At 44.6% G+C, this 20,172-nt stretch overlaps 1 protein-coding gene across 3 annotated transcripts in view; it reads right to left on the bottom strand.

The window, feature by feature from the left end:
- The window catches only part of FEZ2 (fasciculation and elongation protein zeta 2), a 203,565-nt gene that overhangs the window by 129,294 nt on the left and 54,099 nt on the right, over positions 1 to 20,172 (bottom strand). For all 3 annotated transcript variants that reach the window (XM_040350753.1, XM_040350755.1, XM_040350754.1), the window contains exon 4: positions 4,876 to 5,020. In XM_040350753.1, coding sequence (XP_040206687.1) covers positions 4,876 to 5,020 — 145 coding nt within the window. The remainder of the gene's footprint in view (positions 1 to 4,875; positions 5,021 to 20,172) is intronic.

The raw sequence follows: 20,172 nt of genomic DNA, 5'->3' as shown, positions 1-20,172 counted from the left end.
CCCCAGCATGGAAAACATGGAGCAGGTCAGCGCCTCCGACCTCCTGTCTGTATGGTCCTTGAAGGCAGGGGTCCCTTCTATAGGAAGAGAAGTCACCTTATTTAACCAGGCAACTGGGGGGGGGGGGTGGGGGGTCAACTACCGGAGGAGAAGCCCATTTTTTAAAAAGGCTGTCCTCAAAAAGGGTAACGGACCGACAGGCGCGGAGGTACTACAAAGGACTTCTGCGGCTTTTTTCATTCCTTTTCAATGAACTTGTCAAAAAAAGGACACATAAGTAAAAACCTTCACAGAGTGCTCCGACTTCTGGGACCCAAAAAAGACTGAGCCCTCATTGGATGCCTCAGCTGCACTATCCAGCTTAAGGGAGTCCCTGACCAACAAGTGCCCTCTCCTGCAATGACCCAAGCGAGGAGTCTTCCTCACAAGGAAGGTCCTGGTTCACATCCTCAGACAACACAGAACCGGGGTCCTGTGCTTCAGCCATGGCCGTGTCTGAGTCAGAGCATTCCCCAGGAGATGGTGGAGGGAGGGAGTGCCTTTTACCCCCCTTACGACCGCACGCTGCTTCCACCCTGGCAACAAATTATTCCAGGACTGCCGACAAAGTGTCCATGGGAACCGCAGGTGCAGGAGCACCATCTGCCACCTCTGGCATGTTTGGGGAAGAAGAACCAGATACTGACTTCATAATACAGACAGCTCCCAGGGACCTATTCAAGACCTGAAAAAAGTGTCCACCCTCCTTGCTGCGCTGACCAGGGGGTTACCCAGGGGACTTACCAACCCAGCAAGAGACTGTTTAGCGCCGATGCCCGCCCTCTGTACACAGTGTGTGCTGTGAGGAAAAAGCAGTGAGGTAAAAAACTGAGGAGATATGTGCTGCGTGCCGTGTAGAAACCAGCACTAGAGGCCAAAACCACTCACAAAATGGCCGCCTGCCGCCTCAAAGAAAACAGGGCACGGCCACAGTAAAATGGCCGACCACAATAGCAAGCTGCGCCATAGCGCGACCACAACAAAATGTCAGCCAATGGAAATTTCCGATGCAAACAGCAGACTACAAAAAAATGGCGCTTCCAGAAACGCTGCGATGTGGATGAGAAGGCCTAATGGGGCCTCCCTGAGGCAAAGCACAACCCCACAGAAAAATATGGGTCCAGACACCCCACAGTCCCTTGGTAGCAGAGGGAAATATGACAGAGAGCAGGGAAAGGGAAGATAGGAGGATCCCCAAACCCCAGGAATGCCCAGCCATACCGACACGCCGAGGCAGGAAGGACTGTACTTACCCAGCCATGCGAGGACCCGCTGGCGCATTCCTAACAGGCATAGAACCACGTTGGAGTAGCTGTCGGCCCAGTCCACTGTGAGTGAGACAACACCACAGCCCAGACATATCTGGACCCTGGAGCAAAAAGCCTGCCGGCCACCCCAGAAGTCATGGGATATGTCGTGGCAGAACCAGCCCTTAGCAATGGTGTGTTCACGATCGCTGGAGGAGACTACAAGGATCTATATATCCAGCCTGTCACTCAGCCGGCAGTTGATATAAGATTTTCAAACAAATAGAATTAAACAATTTCCTCAGGGCGCTTGGCCCAAAAAGGGAGCCATACATCCTCCTCCATTGCTAGGCAGAAAAAAAACTGAGGCTGCATGCTGCAGGGAGAAGGGTTATGTCCGGAGGGACCGCCCCCTGGTCGGGGCTGTTCAACTCTGTTAAAGTAACATGTACATAGGCGTGTGCAGCCTATTGCATTAGGGTGTGCACCCCAGAGCTAAGACACACATGCGCGCGCGTGCGTATGTATATATCTATATCTCACACACACACACACTATAATGTCAAAAGTACACGCACATGAACTTTAATGACATTCCAGTCTTAGTCCGTAGGGTTCAATATTTAGTTGGCCCACCCTTTGCAGATATAACAGCTTCAACTCTTCTGGGAAGGCCGTCCACAAGGTTTAGGAGGGTGTCTATGGGAATGTTTGACCATTCTTCTAGAAGAGCATTTGTGAGGTCAGGCACTGATGTTGGATGAGAAGGCCTGGCTCACAGTCTCCATTTTAATTCATCCCGAAGGTGTTCTATCAGGTTGAGGTTAGGACTCTGGGCAGGACAGTCAAGTTCCTCCACCCCAAACTCGCTCATCCATGTCTTTATGGACCTTGCTTTGTGCACTGGTCCAAATCATTTTGTGGAGGTGGATTATGGTGGGGGGAGGGGGTGTTATGGTGGGGGGTTGTTTTTCAGGGGTTGGGCTTGGCCTCTTAGTTGAATGGAACTCTTAAGGCGTCAGCATAACAAGACATTTTGGACAATTTCATGCTCCCAACTTTGTGGGAGGAGTTTGGGGACGGTCCCTTCCTGTTCCTACATGACTGCGCATCAGTGCACAAAGCAAGGTCCATAAAGACATGGATGAGCGAGTTTGGGGTGGAGGAAAATTAAACTTCAAGTGCAATAATTTACATTATAATAGTAACTAAAACAATAAAAAAGTGTAACAATCTAAAAAACTAAACCTCCCAACTAAAAAGTTGTTGCACTTGAACTTAATTTGTATTGCAATTATCCGTAGAGGGGTTTCCACCATCCCTGCAAATAAAAAAAAAAAAAAAAAACGTATGTCTTATTCTCATTTATTTTGATGTGTATTACATGTGAAATCACATATAACTCGAATTATTGCAGTTGGAGTCAATCTGTATGGCAAATATCTATAGGAGGGGTTTCCATCATCCCCACTAAGTTTAATTTGTATGTATTTTTTCAGTTTGATGTGACGTTCCATATCACAGAGACCGGTATTGTGGTAATATTGACGTTTGAGATTTCTATACATTAGAGGGTTCCACCATTATTGAGTTAAGTTATTGATCAGTAAGTTAGGGCTGCACCTTTTTTTTGTGGTGCATAACAGTGCTTAGCGGCAGGCCTTTTACTGACACTTTTTTATTTTACCTCTAGTAGTTTATTGTTAATAGTAATGTGGTGATTACCTATTATATTAAGGGTGGCACTGATAGGCAGCACGGATTGGCAGCATTGATGGGCAGTAATCGGCAGCACTGATGGGCACTGATAGGCAGCACTGTCAGCACTGAGCAACACTGATAGGCAACACTAAGCGGCACTGATTTGCAGCACTCATGGGCACTGATGGTCAGCACGGATAGCGGCACTGATAGGAAGCACTAATGGGCACTGATTGGCAGCATTGATTGGCACTGATGGGTACTGATGGGGAGTGCTGATTGGCACTGATAGCCAGCACTGATAGGTAGCACTGATAGACAGCATTGATTGGCAGCATTGATTGGCACTGATGGGCAGCGCTGATAGGTAGCACTGATAGACAGCACTCACTGGTGGCACCGATTGGCAGCATTGATTGGCACTGATGGGCAGCATTTGTTGACACTGATAGGCAGCAGTAATTGCAACTAATGGGCACCAGCATTCATTGACACGGACAGAGGAGAGACGTTTTATATGCAGTAGATCATGGCAAGAGCTGCTCGGTGTGTGAAACTTTCATGATTTTATGTATCTGCATGCAGTCACATGTGGGACTGTCACATCAGACAGTCAGGTGACTTCTTCCACCAATCAGGTGCCCTCAGCCCTATGACCCCCAGTACAGAGCCCCGATACTTCTCCTCTCTGCTCCCATCACCTCCCCTCCAGCCTTCTCCCCCAGACAGGTCCCACTCACTTTCTGTGGAGGAAGCTGGATCCTGGATCAACTTTTCCACTCTGTCCGGCGCTGACAACACAGCCCGGAACTCAGATCACCTCTACCAGCTCACTGAACCCCGCAGAAAGCCTGCACCCAGCAGCCCTTCTGTCACAACTCACTGGGTGATGTCAGAGGAGGGGCGGGACTGAGCAGCTATCAAACAGCCAATGATCGGGCTGCCTAAGGGGGTGGGGCCACATACATGTAGCAGCCCGCCCAGTCCACATCCCATTGGCTGGTGTTTAATGGCTGTTCGGGCCCGCCCACCTCCAAAATCACTTTGGCGTTTTGACAGCTCCTGCAAGAAGTTTTACATACAGTGAGCGGCTCTCTCCTCACGATCGGATCCGCTGTATGTGAAAGTGATCCATCCAAGCGCGGGCCACACACTGCTTGGATGGAACATTTGACAGTGAATGGGAGACAGCATGGGATTAGGGTGTGCCCAGGCACACCCCGTGTGCACGCCTATGAACATGTATTTAATTATCTAACATGTTCTGCCTAGTCCTATGAACATAACCCACTTGTCAAGACTTAAGGTTGTACCCTTCCTGGATTTACAAAGAGGCACACCAGGTCTGCAGCTCTTGTTGGCCCTCTAGGGACTCTTCAAAGGAGAGAGAGAGAGAGAGAGAGAGAGAGAGAGAGAGAGAGAGAGAGAGAGAGAGAGAGAGAGAGAGAGAGAGAAAGAGAAAGAGAAAAAGAGAAAGAGAAAAAGAGAAAGAGAAAGAGAAAAAGAGAGAGAGAGAGAGAGAGAGAGAGAGGAGAGAGAAAGAAAGAGAAAGAAAGAGAAAGAGAGAAAGATGTGCATGATGTCATAAGCTTAGGCTTGTTATTAGACAAGAAACAGGAAGTGTGCTGCATAAGGCATTTACTGGCAGAAAAATGTTTGACTATCCAAAAAGGTAAAACAAGGGTAGAGGATTTAATAGATGGAAAGATGAAAAAAATTACTGAATTTACACTTTAAATAATGTACATGAAATAGTTGTTTAACACAAAGAAATTAAAAAACATGTAAACTATCTAAATAAAATAATCAAAATAAAGACAGCATTTTAGGAGGTTTCTGTGAAACTCAACAAAAGAATGTTTTAACATATTTTAAGTTGTTTACTTACGATCTTCATAGTTACTATTTGTAGAGGACTGCTTTAATGTCTGGATCTCCTGTGAAAGCATAGAAAGTCTGTCTGACTGGGAAGGAGTATCATCCTCTTCTGGATCAGGAGATTCCTGCATCATTTCCTCAATCTCTTCTATAACCTATACAGAAAAAAAAAAAAGGATAGGAGAAAGGATACAACGGACTAGTGAGCATCATAGTTCTGAAAGTCTATAAACCCCTATAGCAGGGGTGCCCAACCAGTGGCCCACGACCTCCTGCTCTGTGATGGTCGGTTGGCAAGCCTAGACTGCAGGTTGTCTACCTGCCATGCCAGAGCATCAGCGTTGAGAATGAAGCCAGCGGTAGAGGAAACAAGCAGCTGTGAAGCATAAGCCAATACTTACTGTATAGCACCGGCTCCTGTCATAGGCGGAGTGATACCAAATGCACTCTTGCCTGGAACAGCAAGTTTATTACTAAAATCACAGTGCATATATGGACATATTTGTTCTGCAGTGGTTACTGGGCTGTTTTTAAACTGATCCGCAGGTGTAGCGGCTTGCCTGCATTGAGCCATAGACTTTGGGTTTTATCTGTGTGTTTGGTAAACTTTCAGAAAGTGCACCACACCTGCAGGATATAATAGAATTCTATGGCAAAGTACAGCTAACCTGCAGGAAAGCCACAGGTGCACTGGGCTACATCCACGGTGTGGGTAGACCACAGACTATCAGTGTAAAAGTAGCCTGAGGCCCCTTTAACATTATCTGTCTGACCCAATCGGACCCTCCATTCACCTATATGGAGCTGCAGATGTAAATAGACTTGCGTCCGTTTACACCTGCCTCTTTCCAATCCGATCTGCAAAAAAAACTGAAGTTGATCTGTCCCCTTCCATTTGATGAGATGAGAGGGCCCATAGAGTAGAGTGGGCTGTGTCTGTGCTTTGCATACGCAGAGTGGGCGCAGACCTGCCGTCTGATCATTGTGGCCCGCGACTGGTTACTCAAGTGGCCCTTGTTTTTCAAAAGGTTGGGCACCCCTGCCCTATAGCCTTAAAACAGAATTGTAAACAAAACTTAAAAAATGTAGGAAACCATGGGTAAAATCTAAGAACCAGCAATTTTAGATGCCATGCAAACATTTAGCCCACCATCTACCCAATTCAAGTAGTTTTTCAAATGAAAGTCACCACCAACAACATTCAATTTAAATTCAATCTAGGACTAAGTAAAAAGTATGCCTGTCAGTGGAATTTGGAAAGTTGAAAAAACTATCAACTCATTTGGTTGTATGCTTGTTCTGGTGGATCACTGGAACATCTACAATGGACAGAGACCAACTTCCCTTTTAAAGCAAAGAACACTATCACATTATCAAGCAGAGGCCACTGATACAGTTTCTTTACAGTCTTCGTAAAATGGTCTAAATTACCTTGAGCCAATAGGAGTGTATAAGCTGAGGACACCCATTACAGTTGCACCACAGACAAAAAACTAGGTCCAAAAGAAGGCAAGGCCTTGTTTTCACACACACCCAAGCAGCTGGTGCTGATAAGAGTGGCAGGCAGCCAGAGGTAACCAAGTCAATGTAGACCAACAGTGACATGAGACTGAAGACCAAACAATCCACGTGGTCCTTTAGAAGCAACAGTGGGATGGTTTTTCCCTTCGGTAGAAAGAGCATGCTTAATGGATGGTGTAAGTTCTGGAGTCTCTCACTCTAAACCCTTACTGCAGTGAAACCAGCTGTGGAAGGATTCCCCCCCTCCAAAAAAAAAAAAAAAAAAAAAAAAAGGACAAGATACCAGGTGCTAAAGCTCGACTGGTATTACTCACAAAGTAGGTCTTTAGAAACTGGGTTACACCTAGGGCTCCGACATGGCTCTGGATCTGAATACCACTTTGTGGCTAAATAACAGTACACAAAAAGGTATGTAAAGCTCCAACATGCAAAGCCCTGTACAAAAAAGTCACATTCCAGACTAGCTCCAAAATCTTCCAGTCCAGAAGAGTCCAGGTATGGTCTCCAAAGTTGCTGCGGATACACTGATCCAAACAGCTTGCTAAAGCAGAAATTCTTGAGGGAAGTCACTAAATTAACTACGGTGTAGATTTAAGTTAACAAAGATAATAAGGAAAAATAAGAACAAGGCCCCTTTCACACTGGTGTCCCATATGTCCGTTTTTCATCCATCTGTTGACGGATGAAAAAACGGACATACATGCAACTCTTTGGGACAGCAGACGTTAGCAAAAGATCATCCCCTAACATGCGTCTCCGCTAAGCTCTGTTTTTTATGATGGAAGAAAACAAATTTTTTTCTTTTGTAAAATAAATAAAACTGAACAGGCGAAAAACAGATGTTAGTGGATGAGCCGCTTACATCTGTTTTTAAGCCCTTTTTTTTTTCTTCCCTCATTAAAACGCACTGTATATAGCCAGTTGCTAAGGTAGGGGCCCGGGAAGCTGGTGGCCGCATCCTTAACAATTAACAACAGCTGCTAAGCCTGTCAGCCTGATGAAGAGCAGGGATGCTTGAACCTGTACAGTAGCTGCTTTGTTGTTCACCTTATGTCTACATGATTTGAAGATCAAAGTAAAATCGTTTACAATTGGAGCACATGTCGTTTTTATTGATATTGGTGGAAAATCGGGAGCCCACCCTGACATTTTCTCCATTACATAAAATTTAAAGAGAGGTAACCCACCTGAAGTTTGTATATATATATATATATATATATATGTATATATGTATATATACTGTATATGTGTGTGTATATATAAAAAAAATATATATATATATATATATATATATATAAAGTATATATACTGTATATGTGTGTATATATAAAATATATATATAAAATATATAGTCTTGATGAGTGTAGGGCTGCTGAGACGGTATTGCGTTTGCAAGGGTCTCAACAATGGTGTGAGGCTGCTGAGACGATTTTGCATGGTTGCAATGGTCTCAACAGGTGTCAGGTTGCTGGGCCGAGATTGTGTGGTGACAATTTTTTTTTATTTTTTTATATTTCTTTTTGCGTTTTATTTATTTATTTATTTTGCATTTTTTTTTGCGTTTTGTAAGGGTCATGTGTTGCAAGGGTCTTAACTAGTAGCCGACCAGCCACCGTCATTATACGGCGGCAGGTCGGCTCTCCTGGGCGAGAGCCCGTAGCTATACGTCCTATCGTATAGCCGCCACTAGGGGGCGCGTGCGCGCCGCCGGAGGCGCGCGCTCCCCGCTCGCCCCCGACTCCCGTGCGTGTGCCCGGCGGGCGCGATCGCCGCCGGGCACACGCGATCGCTCGGTACAGAGCGGGGAACGGGAGCTGTGTGTGTAAACACACAGCTCTCGTTCCTGTCAGCAGGGGAAATGCTGATTTTCTGTTCATACAATGTATGAACAGAAAATCAGTGTTTCCCCTAGTGAGGCCACCCCCCCCCCCCACAGTAAGAACACACCCAGGCATACTTAACCCCTTCCCCGCCCCCTAGTGTTAACCCCTTCACTGCCAGTGGCATTTTTATAGTAATCTAATGCATTTTTATAGCACTGATCGCTATAAAAATGCCAATGGTCCCAAAAATGTGTCAAAAATGTCCGAAGTGTCCGCCATAATGTCGCAATACCGAAAAAAAAATCGCTGATCGCCGCCATTACTAGTAAAAAAAATATTAATAAAAATGCCATAAAAATACCCCCTATTTTGTAAACGCTATAACTTTTGCGCAAACCAATCAATAAACGCTTATTGCGATTTTTTTTACGAAAAATATGTAGAAGAATACGTATCGGCCTAAACTGAGGAAAAAAAATGTTTTTTTATATATTTTTGGGGGATATTTATTACAGCAAAAAGTAAAAAATATTCATTTTTTTCAAAATTGTCGCTCTATTTTTGTTTATAGCGCAAAAAATAAAAAACGCAGAGGTGATCAAATACCACCAAAAGAAAGCTCTATTTGTGGGAAAAAAAGGACGCCAATTTTGTTTGGGAGCCACGTCGCACGACCGCGCAATTGTCTGTTAAAGCGACGCAGTCCCGAATCGCAAAAAGTACTCTGGTCTTTAGGCAGCAATATGTTCCGGGGGGTAAGTGGTTAACAAGGGTGTCAGGCTGCTGAGACAATTTTGTGTGCTTGCAAGAGTCTCCGTGAGTGTGGGGCTGCTGAGACGGTATTGCGTTTGCAAGGGTCTCAACAAGGGTGTCAGGCTGTGGAGACGAATTTTGCGTCGTTGCAACGGTCTCAACAGGTGTCGGGTTGCTGGGCTGAGATTACGTGGCGGCAATTGTTTTTTTTTTTTTTTTTGCGTTTATATATTTTTTTCCTTTTTGCGTTTTTTTTTTTTTTTTTTTTTGCATTTTGTAAGGGTCATGTGTTGCAAGGGTCTCAGAAAGGGTATCAGACTGCTGAGATGATTTGCATGGTTGCAAGGTCTCAATCAATAAGAATTGGGTTACTGAGAAAGGATAGAAACACCTGGTTTGTTTGTACCTTAAGCAAGCAGTATAAGGTAGAAGGACAACGCCTGTTTGAATCGTAGGTTCCGCAGGGGCCACTAATCGTAGGTTCCGCAGGGGCCACTAGTGAACGATATGGGGGACAACGAATGGTAGCAAATTGATAAGACATAAAGAATGTAATAACAAATCTTACTTGCGACAGTGGGCCATGCAAGTGAGTTTGCGGCGGACTGTGACTGGAGTGAAACATGTCGGGAATGTGTAGCGTGATGCCGTGCATGGGGCAAAACAACAAGGTTTGGTGTAGAAAATAGAACACAAGAAGTGCGTATCAATGCTTTGTAAGCTCCACTGCGGGAACCAAAACATATGGTACAGGTGACACCATGAGTGGCCACGAATTTGACATGACAAACAAGCTAACGAATCCTACCTGGGACAGTGAACGTGCGACTGGGTTTGCTTTGGACTGGAGTGGATGTGCAACACATCCCAAGAGTGTGGTGTGGTGCCATGCATGACACACAGGCAATAACTTTGGTAAATAAATGAGAGAGAAGAGCCGTGTACAAGCAATTCGTAAGTTCCACTGCGGGAACTAAAACACACGACATGGGGGAAACAATGAATGACAACGGTAGAAAGTATGCAATGTATCTCTGATACAAAATGGTTGTAAAATGCATGAAATGAATCCGATACGAATTGATAGTAAGGAGTATTGAACGAATCTGATACGAATTGGTTGTAGAGTGTATGCTACCCCTTGCTTTGAAACCGAACACCTACCAACCACCCATCCCCCTAGGCTAATCAAGTGCAGACAAGGCACCATGTGAGTCCAATTACCACCTCAATCTGCCAAAGAACCCATACAAACACATGTCAATCTCCAAATGGATTTACAAATGAATCGTATGTTTGGCAGAAGGAAGTTACAAATGTACTACGCCTGAGCCGAATGATGTTAGAACATGAGCAACAATAACTCAGAGGCAGGTTTTTTCCAAAAGGGATGCAGGATAGGAAGCATAACGAATTGCAAGATTGCACAAGATGCGAAAAGGTTTGAATCCTACCTGCGAAGTAAGCGGGAACCGCCGGCGAAGACCATGAAGGGAGAAGCCGCAAAGCGCTTGCGATGTCGAATGCGATTGAATGCGCAGACTCACGGACATGAGGTGAGCTGGGAAGAGTCGGCCCAGTGACGTGTAGTACCGCACACTGAACCGACAAAGAGCATGTGTGAGTGGGCTGCTTAAATACCCTCCGGGCTCCTCCCATAAACTCAGGCCACCATACTGGCCTTCTTATATATATATATATATATATATATATATATATATATATATATATATATATATATATATATATATATATATATATTTATATATATATATATATATGTGAAATGGATCAAATAACTCACAGTTCGGATCGTTCCTCGGATCAGCAAAAACAATTGCAGCCTCACTGTGTGCCAAATTGCAGCCTCACTGTGCCCCAAATCGCAGCCTCGCCAGGGCGGAGGAAGCGAGAGGGCGGCCAGCAGGGCCGGATTTCCTTTCCCTGCCACCCCAAGGCCAGGTTCCGCAATGCACCCCCCCCCCCCCAATCAACGGAGAATAGCAATTGGATGGCAGGGGCGGCACGGTTAGTACAATTTTTTTGTATATATTTTGCACACATTTTCCACTAGAAAGCAACTCACTGCCTGTATGTTGAAACGCTGCTCGCACACAGCCCCGCCTCCTCCTAACCCTGCGCTGTGATAGACTTAACACATCCCAGCTTTGGACCCGCATTCTGTCTATCACAGTGTGGTTAGGAGCAGGCCGGGCTGTGTGCGAGCAGAACGGAGACAGTTTCAATGTGTGTTTTACCGCTTTACGATCCTGCGGCGCGCCACGGATCACGTGTGTGCCGATCTGAAGTCATTGATCCCTGCGGATCATGGATCAATGACGTTCCATTGCGCCACTAATATAGATCGGTGCCGATACCTGGCATTTTCGGGGGTATCGGTAAAATGCACCGATACCGGAAGTGACGACAGCTTGGGCGGAGCTCGGGAGCCATATAAGGTTGCGGCGGTGAGTTTTGTTTCCCTCAGGACATGCGTTTTGCTGCTGCTGCGCTTACTACATGGCTGCCCCACATGGCGAGCGTCCTCCTTATACCATGTCCCCTCATGGAGGCCGGTGAGTGCTCTGTCTTCTCCATTTCATTCTCCAACTGTTGCTTCACTTGCTTGCTTTCTGGCGGCCGGCCTGTGTTATACAGTTTAGTTTGTCCCACATTGTGTCTCTCTCTCTCTCTCTTGCCTAACATGGCGGGCGGCCTCACGGCCTTTGTTACACTTAAAGGGTCACTAAAGTAATTTTTTTTAGCTAAATAGCTTCCTTTACCTTACTGCAGTCCTGGTTGTCCTCATTGATCGTGTTTGCTCTGATGTTGCTGTAATTCTTCTCTCTGTTCTGGACACTTCCTGGTTGTCTGTTTCCTGATGACCACAGTACTGGGAGTTTCTAGTTTCATGTTACAAACCATCACTGCTCTATGGCTCTGTATAGCACAGAGGCAGGATAACATGCAAAAACTAAACTAGATGCAAAAACGAAACTAAAAAACTACAGGTACATTATATGATTGTTTATCTATTTTTAATCGTTTTTAAAAGGAATCAGTTAACTATTATGTCTCTATACCCTGTAAAAAGTCATTTCAGCAAAAAAGATTTTTTCCTTTACAACTCCTTTAAGTTAGTTTTGTTTGTCCCATATGGTGTCTCTCTCACTTGCCTAACATGCTGGCCTGCCTGCGTTACACTTAAGTTAGTTTTGTCCCACATTGTCTCTGTTGCCTAACATGTCCGTCATGGCGGCAGATGACTGCTGCTGTTACATAAATCATCATTGTCTCTTGCCTATCATTTTCCTGCATGTGCCTTTCCGAGACCATCCTCTGCTTCTTGTATTGTAGAGATACTGACCGTTGTACCCGACACATGGATTTCATCATCACTGCCACTGGTTTACCTGGCCATACCAAGATGCTGGATGCAGCAGGAACAAACAAGCACTGGTGAGAGCAACTTTATTTTATTAAAAAAATAGTAGGTTTCATGTGTGAAAAAAATAAATAAAAATCAGAAAACAAAAACACTTGTGCTTAAATTTTTTTCCCCATTTTCCTCATTTCTTTATCGTACATCACGGGACACAGAGTCTAGTTATTACTAAGTGGGTAATATGTTCCACCTTTAGGTGCTGGACACTGGTGTAATCAATTAGAACAGGAAGTTCCCTCCCTATATAACCCCTCCCATACTGGGAGCACCTCAGTTTTTTCACCAGTGTCTAAGGTGTTGGTCACGAGTGAACATGTGCTCTGGAGGAGCTCCACTGGAGGGATCCATGCTGGATTTAAAAAGCCTCCATAGAATCCGGATCCGTCCAAGGTGCTTCATAGCCAAAGTGGACGGTACCCGGGCCTCGGTACGAAGAACGAGGTTTAGCCTATAATGCCTCTCTGCGGAGGACTGGATCCTGGGTTCCAGTACTTTGTGCCTTACCAAGGACCAAATGCTTTTCTGCTGCCAGGATGCTATATAGGTCCAGGGGAGTGGTGATCCTGCCCATAGGCCCCGGTCCCTGAAGGTCCTAGACAATACCCATGGTGAAGGGTGAAGATTGGGTCTTCTGCCTTGGCAAACCCTGCGGCAAGGAAGGTAAGGGGAAGTACCTGCAGAACTTGGTTTTGACAGGAGGTCTTTCATAAGGGGCTTTTGGGTCTTGCCTGTAATGCATGTGTGCCTGGGCAAAAGAAACCACTATGTCTGTTGAGACAGGATGGCTGTAGTACCCATAGATCTCCCCTTGAGGGGGCTGGTACCCCACCCCTATGACCTATGCAAAAGGATTGTCTTCCATGAGTAGCTGCATGTCTTATCTGTTATCCGCCACTAAAGGCAGTAAAAAGACATGCCTGGTGTTTCGCTTACCATGCTTTCCAGGAACGGAAGCTCAAGGTTAGCTGGTCTATTGTGTGGCTCACTTCCTCCGCTTCAGGCTCTGCCACAGTGGTATGGGGGGGGTCCCTCGTAGTCCGGGTCCACGGCGCTCCTTGGGGGATCTCTCACACTCACTCTCTCTAGCCCCCCCCCCCGCCTCCACCATTCCCCTACGCGCGCGAGGGTGGTTCGCTCTGTAGGCGGGGGGCGATGTGGTTGCCGCTGGCGCACGTGCTCGCTGGCTCATGGTGCAGACGCAGGGCAGGCCCTTCAAAAATGCCCAGACGCCAGAGCTCTGTAAAGCAAGGGGGACACAGTAGCTTGGGGCACGTAAGCACCTTGTGTGGTTGGATACAGATTCATCTAAGACGCCTACTCAGCATCTAGCTGTGCAGATTAGCAGGCATTATTTTGCTAGACTAAGTTCAGCTGTTGATGCACCTGGGTTAAGTTCCACTGCTTTTGGCTTAAGACTTTTGTCTTCCCGTAAAAAAGGGTTCAGGGGTAGGAATATAAAGGCCATCGCCATCTGAATCTGGTGGCCCTTTATCATGCTTGCATGATACTATCCTCCCCTGTAGAGACTTAAGACAGCTCACAGAATGAGCCATCAGCCCTGTCAGGCATTGCAGCCTCCCCCAACATTGCAGCCACTCTGCATATGTTTTTTTGCATTGCATTGCATTTATGGGTCTATAAGAGGTTAACTGCTATATTCGCAGCATCCTCACAAGCAGAAAACAGGGTGTGCCCCTTTCCCTGCTCTAAATTCTCAAACAAAGGGATTGAAAGGCCTGAGGATGAAGGTTCACTGTCAGAGGACAGGTAACAAGTGCAGCCTAATGAGGAGAAGCTATCAGAAGCCCCACAAGCTCTGGTTGCAGCTGCAGTCTTTTTCAGAGATTCAAGCTGCATATAACTTCCCTCAGCCAAGACGGCCAGAGCCTCTGTCTCTATAAGGTCCTCATCCTGGTGTTGGCTTCAGGCTAACCAAATGCACAACTGGGGGATGCACAGTTGCTGGCATGGCAAATGGCTACGGCCAACGTCGCAGGATTGCGGAGACGCACATCTGCAGAGGATAACTGCCTCTTTACCAGTCCGCATGTTTGCATAAAATACATTTGGAATGTTCAAAATGCATGTGGGGTAAAAAACAAGTAACAAAACATGTTTTATTGTTGATCACATAAAGATACATGTTTTTTTTTTTTGCATGATTTTACATGGTCACATAAAGATGCTTAATCACATTAAAGTGCCTAAAATCGCATAAGGATGCTAGATCATACATGGTTATCTGATCACCCGAGTCCTTGATTACTAGGGGTGTAACGGATCGTCACCGATCCGTGATCCGAACGGGCCACCCCGTTCGGATCGGCACACCCCGCGATCCGCGGAGCGCTCCGGAGCCTAGGCCTAGGAAAGTCCCCGGCTTCGGCCTAGCTCCGGAACGGCGGCCAGTCTGCTTGCCAGAGCCCAGCGTGACACGCCTCCCCGGGGAGGCGTGTCACGCTGTGCACTGGGCTCTAGCAAGCTGAATGGGAATGTTAGCAGTGAAGCACTGGTGTGAGAGGAGGGGGGGGGAAAGGGGGAAAAAAGAGCACAATAGCAATTCACAGGGGTGGATTAAAGAGGAAGCAGGTGAGGCTGTTTGGGACTTAAAGTACAATCTTGATGTTTTTACAGCAAAAAATATATATATATATATATATATATATATATATATATATATATATATATATATATATATATATATATATATATATATTTTGCTGTAAAAACATCAAGATTGTACTTTAAGTCCCAAACAGCCTCACCTGCTTCCTCTTTAATCCACCCCTGTGAATTGCTATTGTGCTATTTTTTCGGATCAGCAAAAAAAAAAAAAAAAGGTTCCCTTTTTTAATTGGTCCAAAAAATAAAATATATATATATATATATATATATATATATATATATATATATATATATATATATATATATATATATATATATATTAGGGGTGTTGAATATAATCGATGCATCGATGCATCGCGATTCGGGGGCCCCCGATTCGGCATCGATGCATGTGGCCCCAATAATCGATGTCGGGTGACGTCATCCCGACTTGCCCCGCCCCTCCCGGGAGATCGCTCCGAGCGCGTCTAATAAAATACCCATTTTGCATTAAATGCCGCTATAATACACTATATGGCCACTGCTGCATGTACTTTTTAAAATACACAGTGTTTCATACTTATATTGCTGTCTGTATATTCCGGAATCCTCTCATGTTAGCTCCGGCCCGCCTCTCACCTCCTACGTCTCAGCCCCGCCCGCCTCTCTTCTCATCTGATAGCTATAGTACAGTCGGTGGGCGGGGCTGAGAACTCCCACTGAAGTCGGGAAAGAGGAGAACGAGTGGTGAGAGGCGGGCCAGACAGGACAGAGTCACATGTGCGGAAATACAGAGATCAGCATACACACAGAAACGAAGGTATGAGAAGCTGACTGTATATATTTAAAACAGCACATGCAGCAGTGGCCATTAAATGGTTTAGAACGGCATGTATTGCAAATAGGGGATTCTTAATTACAGCAGTATTCTTTCTCCTCCTCCATGTGCTCTATGTTGACATTTCTCTGGTGTCCTAAGTTTGCACATTCCATTGTGTTAACTCCTAGTGTGCTGGAATGTGCGAACTTGGGAAGTCAGTGAAATTTCAACACAGGAAAAACTTTTTCTAGTAGAAAAAAACACTGCGCAGAATACAGAAAAAGTGCTGCCAGGTACCAAAAATTATAGATACAAATTTAAAGCTAAGTGAAAAAAAGGGGAGGTACAGCGCAAAAAACTAATGTAAAAATTGAAAACCTGCACATGAGGCGCAGGTTGATATGTTAGTGGTAATGAATTGATGACACTAGAAAAAACAAATATATATAATCAATGGTTATTGGATGTAACATATGAAGGATAAACCCAATAATTATGACATATAGCTGGGAAATCTTCAGATAGTGCAAGAAAAAATTCTCTCAACAATACGTGCCAAAAGATGAAATCAATCAAAGAAATCCAAATAAATATGGTGACGTATGAGTGGGTGAAAAAAATCCACAAATAATGATCAAGTGAAAAGCTGTTGAATTATGGGTTTATCTTTCATATGTTACATCCAATAACTATTGATTATATATATGATTATACCATTGATTATATACTGGCAACATAATTCAACAGCTTTTCACTTGATCATTATTTGTGGATTTTTTTCACCCACTCATACGTCACCATATTTATTTGGATTTCTTTGATTGATTTCATCTTTTGGCACGTATTGTTGAGAGAATTTTTTCTTGCACTATCTGAAGATTTCCCAGCTATATGTCATAATTATTGGGTTTATCCTTCATATGTTACATCCAATAACCATTGATTATATATATTTGTTTTTTCTAGTGTCATCAATTCATTACCACCAACATATCAACCTGCGCCTCATGTGCAGGTTTTCAATTTTTACATTAGTTTTTTGCGCTGTACCTCCCCTTTTTTTCACATTCAAATTTCAACACAGACAGTACAGGGAACTTGCTGTGAATTATAATCCCTCCAGACCTCCCAGCAGCCACATTTGTATATTCCTGTACCCTGTAGTGCACTAATCACTTTTTATAGTGGAGTTCCACTGCTTTTTAGTTTAGTAAAAGTCAGCAGCTACCAAAAGTGTAGCTGGTGACTTTTATTAAACCGACACTTACTTGTCCCACGGTCCAGCGATGCGACCGCACAGAGCCCCATACCTTTCCCCGCTCCTCTCCTCAATGCCATCATATCTACTGTGGGCACCCGGCCATGATAGCTTACGGCTTCATGGCCAGGCGCGCACTGTGATCTGCCATTGGCCAGCCAAACTTCTGGGACCTGTGTCCCAGAAGATCGCTGGCATGGAGGGGCCACCTAGGGCGACAGAAGGAGTCACCTAGGCAGCCAGGACAGGAAGTCCCACTAAAAAGAGGACCCCCCCCCCCAAAAAAAATGATATGCCAAATATGGCATGTCAGGGGGCGAGGAGTGCTTAAAGGAGAAGTTCCACTTTTGGGTGGAACTCCACTTTAAGGGAGTGAGGTTATTTTTATTTAAAAGCAGAGTTCAGTAAAAAAAAACATTAAAAGTCAGCAGCTACAAAAAAAAGTATCTTCTGACTTTTAATAAAAAGACACTCACCTGTCCCACAATCCAGCGATGTTGCCACCCGAACACTCCATTCTGTCCACGGCGCTGGCAATACTTCTGTGGGCATCCGGCTGTGACAGCTTGCAGCTTCACAGCCAGGTGTACATGTCTCACTGCGCTGTCCTGCATAGCTGGGCAATCTTCTGGAACCTGTGATGTGTCTCAGAAGATTGCGGGGAGGAAGGGCCACCTAGGCGGCCCAAGCGGAAGTGAGAGCTCGTCGGTAATCGTGATGCATCATGATGCATCGCCGAATCGAATCGAATCGAATCGTGGACTTGATAATCGTAATCGCATCGAATCGTGAGACGAGTGAAGATGCGCAGCCCTAATATATATATATATATATATATATATATATATATATATATATATATATATATATATATATATATATATATATATATATATATATATATATATATATATATATATATATATATATATATATATATATATATATATAAAAATTTTGGAACAATGAAAAAAACGGACCCTTTTTTTTTTTTTTGCTGATCCGAAAATTATCCAATCCGTGACTCCTGATCCGAGGATCGATCCGATCCGTGAGTTTTTTGATCCGTTGCACCCCTATTGATTACCCAAGGATATTTGGTCACACACAGAGAGGCTTGTTTCCACAGAAATGCCTAAGATCGCATAAAAATGCTGGAGTGCATAAAGATGCGGGATCACACATGGTTACCTGGTCACCCAAGTCCTGGATTACCCAGGGAAATTTGGTCACACAGAAGTTGTGTCCGCAAAAATGCTTGAAATCGCATAAAATGCTCGATTGCACAAGGAGGCTGGATCGCACAGGGGTGCTTGATCACACAAGAGTCCTTGGTCACACAAGGGTACTTGTCCGCACAGGAGTGCATAAAACGCATAAGATGTTTGATCGCATGAAAAATGCTGAATCTAATAAGGATGCATGTTTGCTTAGATTTTGCGTGGTTGCTTAATGGGGCATGATAATTAAGTTTCCTTAAAGGGTCACTAAAGTTTTTTTTTTTAGCTAAATAGCTTCCTTTACCTTACTGCAGTCCTGGTTTCATGTCCTCAGTGTTCGTTTTTGCTCTGATGTTGCTGTAATTCTGCTCTGTTCTGGACACTTCCTGGTTGTCTGTTTCCTGATGACCACAGTACTGGGAGGTTCTAGTTTCACTTCTATATGGCTCTATACAGCACAGAGGCAGGATAACATGCAAAAACTAAACTGAAACTACAGGTACATTATATGATTGTTTATCTATTTTTAATCGTTTTTAAAAAGGAATCAGTTAACCATTATGTCTCTATACCCTGTAAAAAAAAAATTCCTTTACAACTCCTTTAATTGTACAGGATTCCATGGGCTTACATAGGAATACGTGTCTGCAGGGGTACATGTTGCACAATGCTGCATAACATGTTCAGAGTGCATGCTTGCTTGCAAGATGCTTGTTCATAGCTCACATGCTATATGTATGCGTGTATACAGCGCGCCCTTTATGTTTTTGCCTAAAACATATTTGTATGAACACACGCTTCCATAGAGGCATATGGCTTTAAAACTTGCCACATACACGTATGGGGAGCCATTTGCATATGTGTTTACATGGGACTGCAGAGGTTGTCTGCGTTTCGCAGGGGAACAGCACTGTCTCCAGTTAGTGGTTTTGCCCCTTGGGTTAGCCACCGTGCCTGGGTTAATAGGGTGCTAGGGCCCGCCTCTAGCAGGTCTAAAGTCCCAGGGTATAGCAGTAATGGCATACCGAGGCTGTCTTCTGCTGACGGATCAGTCAGTAGCATGGCTGGGCCTAGGGGAGTCCAGCATGTGTTAGAACTCCTGGGTTAGAATCCCAGTCTAGATGTATTCTTTCATTGACAATGTAACTGTCAGGGGTTAACACCGTTTACGATATTCCATACCACCAACCCACGACAGCTCCTCGACACTCCACAATCCAGCAGACACGATCCATAAGAATTCCCCCCAAGAAAGACGAGACACAAGCTCTGTTCTCTTTGGTTCAAACGAATTAAAGCTTTAATGGTAAACTCTCAGATTTTTATACAGTTAGAAAGCCTGCTGCAGTAATCACAGGGACAATGAAACACTCCACCCAAAACATCACACAATGGGTGCTTAACGAGTCCCCCCCAATCCGCATCTTAGACAGACATTCTGGCACCGAATCAACAGGAGTTAATTACTACAGCTGACAAGTCACATTCCACATCTATTATGAATAGTATTTTCACACAAAACAGTGTAATTAGCATACACAATGAAAGATCTTAGGAGCAGACGTAATTAGCACAATGGACAACAAAAGGCAATCACAGCAAGCCCCATCACTACAGCCAGGTGGACTTAATTAGCATCTCAACAGTCTATGTTACACATTGAATGAGTCACTCTATTCTATTGACCTGTTGAGGTTAGAATAAACAACCTGTAATATTCCAAGATATCCTGCAATACATGAATTATCATCAATGTCCCATCTCATGTAATCCGAGATATCAGTTCAGTCATCCTATGCCCCTAAAGGACATAGGATGACCCTAGACCCAAGAGTTATTAGTGAAGCTGGCACATCTGAAATG

This window comes from Rana temporaria, chromosome 4 (assembly GCF_905171775.1).
Source record: "Rana temporaria chromosome 4, aRanTem1.1, whole genome shotgun sequence".
NCBI classification, from domain to species: Eukaryota; Metazoa; Chordata; class Amphibia; order Anura; family Ranidae; genus Rana; species Rana temporaria.
This window is presented reverse-complemented; position numbering and strand designations above follow the sequence as displayed.